General features: G+C 36.4%; 1 protein-coding gene across 25 annotated transcripts; it reads right to left on the reverse strand.

Annotated features, from left to right (window-relative positions):
• Window positions 1-438: 438 nt before the first annotated feature.
• LOC113732796 (uncharacterized) lies at window positions 439-13301 on the reverse strand. 25 transcript variants are annotated; one of them, XM_072080808.1, is made up of 10 exons: window positions 12255-13300; window positions 9819-9941; window positions 9268-9548; window positions 8888-8965; window positions 6674-6712; window positions 5811-5930; window positions 5069-5208; window positions 3185-3409; window positions 2425-2524; window positions 439-1268 (listed from the first exon to the last, which is right to left on the reverse strand). In XM_072080808.1, exons 8-10 carry the CDS (start codon window positions 3362-3364, stop codon window positions 1012-1014), a joined length of 537 nt encoding a protein of 178 aa, XP_071936909.1. In that variant the 5' UTR covers window positions 3365-3409; window positions 5069-5208; window positions 5811-5930; window positions 6674-6712; window positions 8888-8965; window positions 9268-9548; window positions 9819-9941; window positions 12255-13300; the 3' UTR covers window positions 439-1011. The 25 variants fall into 25 exon arrangements, with proteins under 25 accessions (XP_071936909.1, XP_071936911.1, XP_071936914.1 ...); XM_072080810.1 differs by lacking the exon at window positions 9268-9548 and having other exon boundaries at window positions 5069-5111; window positions 12255-13301; XM_072080813.1 differs by lacking the exons at window positions 6674-6712; window positions 9268-9548 and having other exon boundaries at window positions 12255-12299; window positions 13060-13300.
• Between the last annotated feature and the right edge of the window lie 1546 nt (window positions 13302-14847).

Genomic DNA, 14847 nt, shown 5'->3' on the forward strand with positions numbered 1-14847 from the left:
ACGGGAGGAAAATCAAAACTTCGAGAACTTTGGGGGTATAGGGACCCTCCGGGCTCCCGCTCCCCTAGGTCCGCCCTTGCCCGTGCCAAAGAATTGTAGGCATATTAAAGACGCTGTGAGCTACTTTGTTGGCTCTTTTAAGTTCTATCCGAACTTTTTCAAATCTTCCGTATGCTACATCACAATAATACAGGGGATGATCAAAACGGGAATACAATAGAAACGTACAAGACCTACTCATCTCATTCTGTTCACAATCTCATAAAACAACAGGAATGAGAGGGAGAGCATTTAGAGACTTAAACCAACTGTACATGTATGCATGTACGTGTGTGTGTCTCTATACATATACATATATATGTATATTGCAAGTGCAAGATTTCGACTATCTGACGTAATTTCAAGTCCCTTCCGGATGACCAACTTACCATAGGCAAATTAGCTACAAATCATCATTGGCATGGGCTAAGCATCTCATGCCTGACATAACATTCAAAGCATCAAACTGGCTTCAAATTCAAAAGTTAAAAATGTCACATCTGTAAAGTCACAAACTTCATGTGGCAATTACACCTATTGTGTTGGAACAATTACATTAACAATACCAGCATGAATTGAATACAAGTAGGGCCAAAGCCCAAACTTAGGTGAACATTGCAAGTCTGAAGTTCAAATTATCTTTCCAGACATGGATGCCCTATTATCACCACCAACCTAGTAAAGCTTTCCAGTGTGTTGTACCAGTCATTCATAATTGCTCAATCAATATCAGTCAGAGTTGTGATTTTGCTGTTGAAGTGTGCTACTTTTGACACACAGGATTGTCGTCCCTTATCATTCGGTTAACTTGAACTTTAAAGAGCTTGATTTTTCTTACCTCTGCTCCCAATTGAAGTACAGGGTACAAGGAATTGTGGACTCAAAATGATGGACCAATCTTGAAGAGTCATTTCAAGCAATCCCCCTCATTTAAGTTTTAACATAAAACTAGGCAAGGGGTACCACAGCACCTCAGTCATCTGGAAAACCTAGAAAACTGTTTAGAAGCTTGGCAACTGGAGCTGCATCACCAGGTTGATATGGAATTAGAGATCCCAAATCCATATCAGCAACGGTTTGGTAAAGTGTTTGGGGTCGAGCACAAAATAAGTGTTTTCTCTCCGCCAGTTCTTCTGCCAGCTCACTTTGATGATTGTCCATTAAATCTTCATTTACTACCACAATCAACGGTTTCTGTAAACGTAATGTCTCAAATATGCTCCCTGACCCTGAAAAATTATGGAAATTTGTTATACATTCATCTAGTCATTTTCTTTTCAGCTAAGGGGCAATCAGATCTGGTCAATCATTGAGATTTGTCTGACCTCTATCCTTAACGGCTTACAGTCTGATTAATGTAAACATCCACAAGAATGTGTTGCCAAATAGGAAAACAAGTATGTGTTTGGAGATAAGCTACAAGTAAAGGCAAAACTGAGGGGTAAAATGTAAGAGAGTGGTGGGAGTACAAGAAGAAGAAATCTTCCGTACAAATGTGGCAATTAGTAGGGTAAATGCAAGCTTAAGTATCTTAATTTCCATGGCTTGGATGGAATAAAGGAAACCAAAAAGTGTATAAATAGGTAAATACAAATATATACAGGTGTAGTAATTTTCTGACACAATACTTGCAAAATCAAAACTTAATCAGCAGCAACACACACACTGTAGTTGAGTACAACCGGCATTTTCTCGCATGATAGATCCTAAATTTAAATTAGGGACTGAGTAACACAACATTGAACTAGTAAAACAATTGTCAACAAGCCAAATTGCACAACCTTGAAACATGTAACATGTTTGGTATATTAGCATTATACATTCAGTGATGCTTTGTATTTTGTCCACTTCATGAAACAGACAACATTTGCAATACCATCTTACATCAAAAGTACAAAATACAGACAAAGTTGAAAACAAAATTTGAAGCATGAAGCATTCTGCAGCAGCCATGAAATGACATGTTAAAACCAAGTGAAATATCTTTTCAACTTTATATCAATATAAAGATGGGAGTTGATGGTTTTTCACGATAAATGCAACACCAAAGATCTACAGTCGTTCAGTTTGAACCTCCATTGTGGCCGTACATTATGATATTGTACTAGATAGCACATAATGTCCTAAAGACAATTAAGAATCCAGATAAGCTTTGGTACTCGAGAATTATGCATCTGTAGAGGTGTACTATGCACATGTAAAGGCACCTCTAATTATTTAACAATGCCACCACTAGCTACTGGAAACATGCATTAGTTATAAATGCAGCTGTTTTTGCAACTAATATACAATGGGTGAGAAATTTTAGTCTGAAAAGAGTCAAAAGCAGATGCAATTTAAGTACAAAAACTAACATAATGAAATTGAAATAAGATGAGCATTTACCCGCATGACTGATAACAAGAGATGCAGATCTCAGATAGTCAGCGATGCTTGATGAAAATGTGAAGCAGTCTACTTCCAGAGACCCATTTTCTCCAGTAGACTGCAAAAAGAAAAGTTTAAGAGAAATTAATAAACAAGTAACAATTAGTACAAACTCAGAAGAGAAGGTTTCGAGTGTTAAAGAAAAATTTCAAGTCTATCCTTGGTATCAAAGAACCATTGTCTAAAACTAGGAACTACTTTCCCCAAGAAAAATCAACATATAAGTAGGCGAGATATTCTAGTTCTAGTTTATTTGGCTAACTCATTCTAAACATCACTATATATAGAATGTAGTAGTTGCAAGATTCAATGTCTAATGACCACTGCTCTATCAGATTGGAGTTTTTGTCCTAGCCAGACATCTAGGAGACACATATTGATTAACTGGCAGTGTTCAGGCTATAGCAACATCTAAGACTTAACTCTTTCGTTTCAGCATACATTGAGGACTTCGCTTATATTTAACATCCCTTTCGTTCAATTACTTAAATTCTTTTAGCATTCTCCAAACAAGCCATCTCTTATAGGCTTCCCAACTAATCTAGACTAAAATTCTAGCTAAAACAAAAATGGGATTGATGCAATAACTTTGGCTATATTTTCTTCCATTTTGGGTTAAATGCTGAACAATCAAAACAACTAATAAACAACTTAAAATCTAAAACAACCTTGTTTAGTGGAGCAATCAGAGTAAAGGAAGCAAAATATTTACAATTACCTTTGCAGGAATGTAGGAACCCCGACCCATTTGAATCAGAAGGTGAGTATAGCCTTTTTTGAAAAGTTCTTCCTTAACTTCCTGAGTATCCACTGCTCTAACTAAAGAATCAAAACAAGTTGTCCCGACTGTTACAAAAACCGTTCTCCTTGATTTCAAATCCTCATCTGCCTCGGCCATTTAAGAGTTCTTCAAGTTTTTCAAAGCAAGACTAAAACCTACAACCTGTCCCAAAAAGGCACATGATTTCTCACATATTCAAAATCAACATGCTGCCATTGACAGAGGAAAGAAGGAAAAAGAAATCAACCATAAAAATCCGTTAGAGGCTTAGTATACATCTAGTCATCCCAAAAGTTAGATTTATAAAAATTACATGCAAATTCAGCTCAAAAGGCAGTGAATTCCCTAGGAGTTAAAGGTACAAAATTTCAAGTCGACTAATCCATCACATACTCGCTATTTCTGCCAAAAGAAAACTTCTAAAAGTTCTCCAAAACTGATAAAAATTCAAAGATGAGAAACTCATGAGCCTTAATGTCAGTGGTCGAGGAAAATCCTTTTCAATCAACCAGCATTCATTCTTGCTTGAGCGCAACATAGGTCACAAATATTATATGCCTTGACAATGACACTACCACTAATCAAGAGCCAAGAACGACAAATCATGTAATTCACTACCCTATGCTTAATCCATACAGCAAGATTGTGTCAGGAGTTGCAAGTTAGAATGCAACCACCACCTAGACCATACATAACAATCTAATATCATCTCCAAAAGATACCACAACAAAATATTTTCGCAGAAGTTGTTCATGAAGATTTATATTGAGAGTATTACACAAACCCAAGCAAAGGCCTTGGGTCCTTACAGCAATAGCATGCATCTTCTCCATTAGAAACTACTGAAACATCCCACCATAATTATGATCAAATTAAACTGGGTAACTGGATGACCATTATCTTTATAAGCTTTATCATCATCACTTTGTTCTTGCAACAATCACATAGGCATGTGTATTCAACCATATCATAAACATAATTATACTCACTCCCTTATTCTCAATTTATCCAAATAAACTGCAGTGAGAAGACAACCTCAACATCAAATCCAGTAGATCACATTACTACCCTTAAAACCAAACAGAGAATTGCATGAAAATTGCCTTTTATTTGAATAGAACAAAATGAAAACATATCATTTAGAATATTTGAAACATTTATGATTGAATTGGGTATGCTCTGTCAAAAAGTTTCATCTCAAACATTACTAGGAATTAGAGTATCAACTTTGAAGGGGCAAACGTTATTGACACGTAACATAAAAATGTAGTCTTTCTGCCAATTTGCACATGAATTAATAAAACATCTTGCCAAAAAGTACCATAATTTAGAAGTGACTGTCTCAGATTGTGTTTCCCCACAAAATTTGGGCAACAATTAAGTTTTTAACAAGCTTCACAGGAAATCATGGGCTGAAGAAAGTATTGGACAGGAAAATCAGTGTTTTCTACACAGATGCTCTTCTAACTTGCTACTAGAATGGTAATTCAGTTCATTTGCAAATCAAACCTTTCCAATCCACACAATCATGTGTAAGCTGCTGCTAACACTATGACCAGTATGCAAGAAACATAAGCACTACAACCAAAAGACCCACAACTCCTAGTCTTCACCGTAGCCAGGCTCATGCAATTGAAATGCGATAACCCCAAAAACTCAAGTTAATTAGCAAGCCCAAAAGCTTTAATTTAATAAATACTGACTGGAAACTGAAAACCTAAAAACAGAGACAGACCTGTTCCCACCTAATTATTGAACAATTTAAGCACAGAAGGAAACAATAAAAAAATGAAGATATCAGGAAAAAAGATGAAGCTTTACCTGCAATCACTTGCCGGCAAAATTCCTCGCTCGATCTAGGGCTCTGGGTTAGGCAAATATAGGAGGGATTTAGACAGAGAAGATGGATTTAATTGAGTAGTGATTAGAAGAACTAGGAGAATGGGAGGCGGTGGTGGCAGCTGTAGAGGAAGGAAGGAAATGATGAAAATGATGTTATGGATTTAGGAAGGGATGGAAGCAACCAATTATGAGTAAATTTCACTAAACAGTCGATAAGTTTCATCGGATAAATGGTAAGATTCATGAAATAAATGGTAAGATTTGGTACTAGAGGGGGAACTTCTTTTAACCACTACAACTTACCTTTTTTCAGTTCGAACTTATCATTTTTAGTCTTTACTGGTTCTTTTGGGCCTTACGCTATGCGCAAGAGTGCCCAAGATCTACTTAAATCAGCTTAAATCAAAAGTTAACCAAAGCATGTAATATTAGCAAAACAATGGTTATAAACTCGTTCAAATGATTTTGGGTTTTTCTAATGGGTGCTCTTAGGACACTCGTTAACACACCTTCACATAACCTAACATATATATGCATATACTAATAATTACTAGTTTTTTGGGCCTTGCGCTTTGCGCGAGCCTGCCCAGGTCCTATTTTTAATAAAATCAAATAAAAACATGTAATATTAGCAACAAATTGGTTATAAACTCTCTTTATCCATAATACATCGAGCTATTTGAAATCAAAATCACTAATTAGTAAGCACATGATCTATTACTTCAAGAATCAGCAGTTCAAAGTTCAAGGTTCCAGTGCTAATCAAATTCTAGTACTGAACAAGTTTCAGCTGTTCTCTGTTGCCCCAAATTGCACTCCGTCACAAAAAAAAAGTGTTGACCTGAGTTCAAATTGCAAAAAAGGTTATTAGATTATTCAAGATACAGCCGTTAACTTGCACAAATTTTGAATACAAATTTTGTGTTCAACTATCTCGAAAAAGGAAAAAAAAAACAGCATCTTAATTGTGATTCAATCAACTGACAACCCTTAAACAGTGCCAAACCAAAACTATGCAAATCCACAATTTTAAAACAAGAAACTCCAACTTGGGCACTTGAGATACAAAATGTTCAAGTTGTTGGTGTGGTAGTTCCAATCTTTCCACGCACACTCTTTACGACATCATTCTTTTCAAATGGCCAAAGAACGTCCTCCAAGGCCATACTGACCAACCAATCAACATTAAAATGACACCTAAGATAACTAATGCAAGAAAAATAGCAGGAATTTCTTGAATCTGTCAATAAGCTGCGTAAAATAGTTGAAGCATAAAATCTAGTACAATAATACACTTCATTGAAGAATCTCTATCAGTTCTAACCAAAAATAAAAGCTACACATCCACGCATGCACAATGTTATGCGTTCCAAATGCAATAATAAAAAAATCTAGAAAGAAGTAAAAAACATATCAATGTATCGGAAATGCCAATTAAGGTATTCACCACCACCTTTCAAACCAATGAACAAAAGAGAATTGCTAGAAACCAAAACACAAGTTGCTTTGCAAACAACAGATAATTCGGGAGTATGCCTAGTACAGAAGTGGACAAAAGTTTCCCAATCCAAGAACAAAACAAACCTCAGGAGATCCAAATGCAATTCTAATGAAAGCCTGCCACTGTTCAGAAGAATCACAATATATAATTGATTAGATTATTGGATAAATTAGCTATTCTATCTTAACATCTTTACAATAGTCACTTGCAAAGAAATGCACAAAAACTAACCAGAATTTTCACAAAAATCTTTAAAGTTTAGCATGTATTTCATGTAAAAAACTAGGACCGAGAAAGGCATGGCCTCCAATGACTAATGATGTACCAATGTCCACATGACCAAGCGCATCATCTTTGATACTTGAAACAAATATGCAAGCTCAAGTGCTTCATGCCCAGAGAGCAGATTAAGGCAGTTCAGATACAAGTGTAAATTTTTCCCTGCTACATATATAGCATAGTAAATTACATCTCCAGTAATTGCTATACTACTCTGAATGGAGCACTGATATACACAGAAAATATACTTAGAAAGTTGACTACTATAGTCATTTTATTGTTGAAGAATTGCAGTAGCTTGATCTGATTGATCAAATGACTAGCTTAGGAAATTATGCAATATAGGAATTAGGAATCCCCATTTCAGTAGGAATGCTATTATCAATAACCTTCACAGCTTTGTGAATTTGATTGGCTTGTGGCACAAGTGCTTTCTTGACTTCTCAGAAAGGTCTCCAGAAGAAAACACATGACAGTAGTAGTCACCACTTTTCTTCCTTCTGCAGAAATCCTCCTAAATGACCCTAAACCCATCGACCATCCTGACATCCTTCCTTGTTCAGCATAACAAAAATCAGTTTTCTCAAAGTTGTAATTATTTCCTGTCCACTTAGGTGTTGGATTTGACACAAATAGAAGTTTGGGTCAACTTTCATGGATCTATGGTGATTATAACAGCAAACAGCCGATTGCCTCTAACAAGAAGAATGCATCAAGTTTTCTCATCCAGGGATGTTGATGCTTATGTTTGACCAATCATCCTCAGGCACCATTCACATGACATTTACTTAGAATTGAACTACAATGGTCGTGGCTTCTAACTATTTTGCCACAGTAGTCTTAACAAACATACATCAGATCAGTCCTTTAAAATCAAACTTAAAAACTGTAGTAAAGGTTGTGCTAGAACTATCCATACGCTAAGCCAAGCCTAAAATTCTCATCACAAATGACCTGTAGGGAGAGTAATTCTTGCATCTCAATATTTGAGATTCACAAACATGCTCCAGCAAACCATTTTTGCCACACACTATTCTCTATTTACATACTCCACTTTCTGCATTTTAACTATTAACTGCACCACCCATAGACATCTTATTCTGCCGAAGCACAAATGGCAAAACTGAAATGGAGATAGTACACCATTGATGAACATAATAAGTGACAACAACTGCAGCCTTGTGTAATGAGAGAATATTTAAAGAGAGAAGTATGCACTACAACAATTTTGTTTGCTGTTGTAATTTGCATAAGATACTTACCATTTGAAAAAAATGCACATTCTTTTTGGCCTATTTGAAGCAAAATAATTATGCACAAAATTAGTGGTAAAACTAACAATATTTTGTTTGATGTCAAACAGCCAAGACACAAACCCCACCCACCCCCCCCCCCAAAAAAAAATAAATTTCATAAACTATCATTCTTGGCTATAGAAAGTATTGAAAAAGACATAGTGGAAAAGACTTGGATTCAATTCCAATACCTACAACTACTGTTTTTGATTTATTATATTCACTGTGAGGTTTTTGGTCCAACCATCTTATGTTTGTATTCATTGCTCTTAATCAATCCTTCAATTTTTCATTTAAAACATCATATCCTTGGAACTTGTGTTTGGGATAAATAACTGATGATATCATATAATATATAGCTAAAACCATTATTTCATCCAAAATGGTGCCAACTTGAAGCGTCAGAAATATATTCACGCTAGTGCGATATTGTCCTCTCGACATCTTAATTCTTACCACAAAATACTCCACAACTATCAATTTAACTTTTCACCATAAGAAAGAAATTATCAACTGATGGAAGTTTCATGCCTAAGATAACTCTATATGACATATCTAAGATAATCAAAAATCCAGATGATAGTTATATGCATGTGAAGTATGAGGCCATAGGTTGATAATATTAGTTTCGAAATTGAAGACTAAATAAGCTTTAGCATTTAAAAAATTTCAGATTTCAGAAACATAGCACATTAAATTACACAAATTGGCAAGTTTACTAACCAATTTTGAAGTTTCAATTAAGAATCACTGAATCACCAAAGGCGGCTTGAAGCACATGCAATTTGAGATTTTCAAACCCTGCAAAGATCATACCAAAATACTTTAGCGCATAAATTGGTCAGAACACAAATCATGGGATTAAATATTCAATCAATTAAATACACGTACAGGGGATTAAAGATTCATTTAATCACACACAGGTAAAGCTTCAGTATGTGTTTAGATGGTCATTTTTAAGCATTATTTCTTAAAGCTGCGTAATTCCTTGGGCAATTCATATCTCTGGCAAAACTGTTTTCGCAGATAAACTTCAATATTATACTGAAAAAGAAGTACTTTTTGGCAAAGGAAGAGTAAGAAGAGTGAAGAAGCATACAAACCTTGCCAATCTCACAAAAGATGGTAGCCAGGAAGAGAGAGGGATCGAGCAGTATTGAACAGTGGCAAAAGATTTTAACCACCAAGAACACAAGATGGTGGAGGAGAAAGAAGGTGAGGGGAGGGTGTATACCAAGCGCTTGTGAAGGAAGAGGCTGCCTCCTACGCTTATGCGCAAGCGAAGGGTGCCAAGTGTCAAATAATCAACTAACGCTTATTGGGAAAGATGTCCAAATACTTAAAATTTTCTGGGGCTTGCACCAATATACCTACCAGCTAGAACCTAAGAACAATCAAGTGAAAGTATGCTTAATATTCAAAATACAAATTAACAAATAGCTAACACGCACAGTAATTAGTAGACCAAAATCTTCAATCTTACGACCAAGAAGCAACAAGAATAACAAAAAACAAAAATTAAGTACTCTTAAACAACTACATCAGTGAAATTCATATCCAGAAGAAGATCATTGTAACAAAAACAAAGAGTGATGGCAGCAAACATGGAATCAAAATTCAGCCTTCACAATGAAGATTAGATATACACAAATACCTCATCAATAGTATATAGAGAAACCTCTCTAAAACCTTTTGCTTTATGCTTGACCATCCACCGACTGGATTAACAGAGAAAGCTCATCTCTCCCCTCCCTACATACCTTGCAAATAAACGGACCTAAATGGAAAACACAGAAATGCAGGTAGCCTCAGGTCCACTACATTAAAGTGGGAAGAAAGCTTGACGTGACCGATAGAATGCTCTACTTAAAACAGAACGTTAACCCAAAAAAGAAAAAATCAAATCACATCCCATAACCAAGTGAGATACCTCCAAATAATGTTTCATGTATGATGAAAAGCCGAAAAGGATGTATCAAGAAACTGTAGAAAGAGATAAAAGAACAATAAAGCCCACCAAATCGAATGAACTGAGTCTCATCAATTGATCCAAGGGGAAAAGCCCCAATATTAAATCAAAGCTTTGGGAATCAAGCCGCTGGCCTCAACTAAAGAAATACCAGAATGAGAGCAAAACTGAAGCAGTAAAATTATAATTGGTTGGTTCAAGGACAAGAGAAGGGGCGCATAAAAAGAAGGCTGTGGCCGGAAGAAATTTAATTTGTATCTTTGATTTCAAAATTGCGATGTTTCTAGGAGAAAGAAAGAACTTGGCTGGTATTAAAAGGAATACTGAAGTCTAACAAGTGAGGACGAGGAAGAGGCAAAAGGGTGGAAGAAATTTGAGAGAGGGGGGGAAGGTTTGTCTTGGCCCACGGGAGGGAGAAGAAACTCATAGCATTGATCAAGGAGTTTGGAGTATTTGGTGAATTTACAAGAAGCCATAGTTCACAATTCAAGGGTAAAATAGGCACATGAGGGTAAAATGGTAAAATCAAGCAAAACCGCAAGTGCCACATCCTGCACATTTCCACGCAATCACACATCTAGCACATTACCACTTCAAATTGAAATCCCAAGTTAACCCACCTGCTGAATATGTTAATCGAAGATCAGAACACTGTTCATAACTTCTTCACTCTTTTATTCTGTTAGGAATTATTATTATGATATGATGTCATATTAAAGAAAAGAAAGGTTGGGACCGCTTCAGAGTCCAATGGATGTTGTATTTGGAAAAATTGCATCAAAATATTGAGTGATCTAAAATTTTAAGCCTGCAAAATAAAAAGGGAAAATCGCCAATTTGGTCCATAAACTTTTTTACTTAAACCAATTTCGTTCTTTATGATTTTTTTCACTAATTTAGTTCTCAAATAATTTTATCGGGTTCAATGTAGGATTTATTGGGTGGCGGCACCATATTTTATGTATTTTGCACGGCAGATCAGAGGTATATTTGGAATGACTGGTTCGATTGTCTGAATTACTGCATATTGCACGTAAAAGCCCTTACACCCATTCTTCAAGTTCACACCATCACGCGGCCATAGGTCCAAAAACAAAATTTTCATGCAGGACTAACAATAAAATCAAGCCCCAGATGACATTGGATCTTGTATATCACCTCTCCACTGCTGTCAATATCTAGACCAGGATTAACATCAAGATCGTCAGAAACCAGGTCATATATATAATCATCCATCATGTCCAGAATATACAGGCCAACAGGTGGTATAGTGGCCTTACATATCATCTGCATGATAGGATCTAAACTCCGCATTGGCTAGTCAGGCTCTACAAATTTGTTGCTCATGTTATTTTCATCCACCGGATCTCTGTAGGAACTAGGGATGTAATCGAGCCAAGTCAAGCTCGAGTATTGCTATACTCGAGCTCGACTCGACTCATATATACCTAGGCTCGAGCTCGGCTCGAGCTCGACCGAGTACAAAAAATCGATAATCGAAGCTTGACTCGAGGAACTCGCTTTAAGCTCGAGACTTGACTCGATAAGGCTCGACCTTTAGTCAAGCCTTATCAAGTCGAGCCTAATCAAGCTTTTTGACTCGACTTGACCGAAAAATGAGGCATATAATCAAGGTGACGTTTTGGGAAGATCCACAGGCAAGCAAGTAGCTATCAGTTGGAGTAAATGAGGCATAAAATCCATGATTCATCGATACAAATACAACCAAAAGTATCCACATTCTACCTCCCACAGTTAGCATCTTTAACACCCCTAAGTTCTGCGAAAGTACCCAAACTAACCAAAATTCCCCACAAAATTCCAAAACTCAGCAAAACATGAGCTGAGCCACCAGATTGAGAGACAAACAATTATCTCAAACAGCCACAATATCCCAACTACCACAAGCTCAATTCAAGAAACCAATGCCAAGATGGCAAGATCTATCCAGAAATTCCTTTTCCCCACAAATATCACTAATTACTAACTAAAGAAAGCTGATTTAAACAAGAACATGTCAGAAAAATATATTCCTGGTTCAGAAATGGACCATAGTCCAGCAGAATTACAAGTGTTTGAACAAGATATAGAAGAATGAAGTTGAAAACTCTTGTCACTAACCTGACCCGACTAACAGAACCAAGAATAGCTTTGAAGAGTGAAATGCTGGCATGAAGTAGAAAGCAGACAGCCCAGCAAAGATGACCTCAATGCCACCATTAAAATGAAATCCCAGAGGCATAGATGGAAATTTGAAGATAAGAAAAGAAAAAAATTATTCCATCAACTATCTGAGAAATTAATAGAACAAAGGAAACAGACCATGCGGGACAAGTATAGCAGGTTACACAAAATAATTAATCACAAAAATTGGCTTAAACTTATTTGCATGTATTGAATTAACTCTTAATCTAAACCTAATGTAGGTTCATTCTAACAGTCTGGTAGACCTGAAGATCAACCATAATATCCAGAAAACAGGGGCCCTTGCAGGCTGGTATCTTTTGTTTTAGTGTTCCTTCCAAAGTTTTTTGCTTCCATAAATTTTGTTACATAACTAAAGCAGCAGTATAGTACCATTCCACTAATATGATGCATATCAAGACCACTATCCAAGAGCCCCTCAGCCAAGTTAGCCAATGAGTAATTTAATGAAGACAATCAGGAAAGAATCACAACCAATGCAAAAGATTTTTGCACTCGCAACTCTTGTCTCATTGCATGTTACACCAGATGACCGAAAATTTTCCAGCAATTAATTGGTTTAGCAATTGTACAAAACTCAGAAGAGCTGCGGCGAAAATTACCAAGACACCAACTTTAACAAACTCAGAGCCCATAATATTTGTCAGGGGGCATCACAATATGATTGGAGTAACCAGATGCGGTAATCAATCATAGTACATTAGAGCAGAGGCAGACATACCAGTAACCAGACGCGGCGAGCTCACTCTGTAGCGATGGCGATGGAGTCTGACAGATGCGGCGAGCAACGGCGTCGGCGACGAACGAGAGACTGAGAGTAACGGAGAATCGGAGACAGGGTTTAGATCTAAATCACTCAGAGTCAGTGGTTGGTAGGGATGTACTTCGAACAGAAAGTGAATTTCTTCTCAACTTTCTTCGAGTTCGAACAGAGAAGAAAGTCTGGAATTTTGCACAATTTTTTGACACACTCGTCTTTTCTACCCTTTTTAGACATTTTTTTGTTTTGGGTCTTTTTACAATTATGTTATTACTTTTTTACCATTATAAAATTTTATTATAAAAAAGAGTTATTGTAAATTTCGTAAAACTTATACCCATAATGATCATTTTATAATTATAATATATATATTATTTAAATACCCCCGACTCGACGAGTAGCTCGACAAGCCTCGAGCCTCAAAATATTGGCTCGAAACTCGACTCGAATGACAATCGAGTAGCTCGAGATTCGGCTCGAACTCGGTCAACCCGAGTTCAAACCAAGCCGTTGACCGAGCTACTCGCGAGTTACTCGATTATGACTCGACTCGCGTGCATCTCTAGTAGGAACTGTAGTCAAAAATAGCAAAAAGCAACTTTAACTAAACCAATAAAATGTAACTTGAGTCGTGTTTAAAACACCGTCCTAAGAAACTATTTCGTGAAGTTAAAATATTTTTTCAGAATTAAACAAGCCTTCTTCTTGTTTATAACAAGAAGTATCAGAACTTTAACAAGCGTCGGCTAAATCCAGCAGAGGGGGAAAGTCAGAGAAGAAGAGAAGTAGAGGAAGAAAATTGTCAGAAAGGTATCCACTATCAGCTGATGGTGTGTCTCTAAAGTGGGAGCACAGCTGCTATTTATAGGCAGCAGAAAGTGTACGTTAGTAAAATATAATATTTGATAACTTAAAAACGTGACTAATTTTCTGTGTAACTGAAAGGTAATGTTGAAAAATAATATCTGATAACATAGAAACGTGTGTAACTGAAAGTAACGTTTAATTTATGTTAATAGATAGTAATGTTAAAAGAGAATGTTATCTTCTTAGGAAAAAGCCAAATTTTGATCACAGGCAGGGGGGAAATCCGTCAGTTTGTACTGAAACGGCCCAACTCAATTTCTTATGTGCACGAACCCACACTAGTTATTAACTTAACATAATCCCAATAACAGACTACACATTATAAATGATGAGAAGTCCTTTTAGTTTTTCGATATGGGATAAGATCTTTTGAAATATCCATTTTATTTACAACAATCTCCCACCTATTTCAAAAGATTTTGGTCAAAATAAAGAAATAGTCTACTGGATTTATTTGGATGAAATATAATCAATTTGGTGTCTTTTGGACTATGAACCAAATTTAGATTGACAAAACATGACCTACAGAATATTGGTGAAATATGAATTTCCATGAAAAAATACCGGTTTTCATCCCCAAACCTTGGGTACAAGACACATTTCGTCCCTCATCTTTCGGACATGACACATTTGGTATCTGAATTAATAATTTTTGACCAAATGTCATCCTCAGACGGCAATTTAGCCAACCTTTAACGGACCGTTAAGTAAATGTGGCTATCTGAAGCAAAATCAGGTGAAAAATGACGTTGTCTTCACTTTCCCTTTTTCTTTCACTTCAACAACTTCCTCTGCAAATTTCCAAGACTAAGCTCCTACTGCAAATTTCCAAGACTAAGCTCCTACTGCAAATTTCTCTGAGAGTAAACCCCCTCTTCCAAT

Source organism: Coffea arabica, chromosome 2e, assembly GCF_036785885.1.
Source record: "Coffea arabica cultivar ET-39 chromosome 2e, Coffea Arabica ET-39 HiFi, whole genome shotgun sequence".
Lineage (NCBI taxonomy): Eukaryota > Viridiplantae > Streptophyta > Magnoliopsida > Gentianales > Rubiaceae > Coffea > Coffea arabica.

Bases quoted from the DNA above. Each gene is read 5' to 3' on its own strand.
- LOC113732796 (XM_027258780.2), bottom strand. From the start codon at position 3,364: ATGGCCGAGGCAGATGAGGATTTGAAATCAAGGAGAACGGTTTTTGTA. The intron at 2,525-3,184 runs GTAATTGTAAAT...TTCTTTTTGCAG, and splicing joins GTTCCTACATTCCTGCAAAG to TCTACTGGAGAAAATGGGTC. The intron at 1,269-2,424 runs GTAAATGCTCAT...ATAATTTTTCAG, and splicing joins TCTTGTTATCAGTCATGCGG to GGTCAGGGAGCATATTTGAG.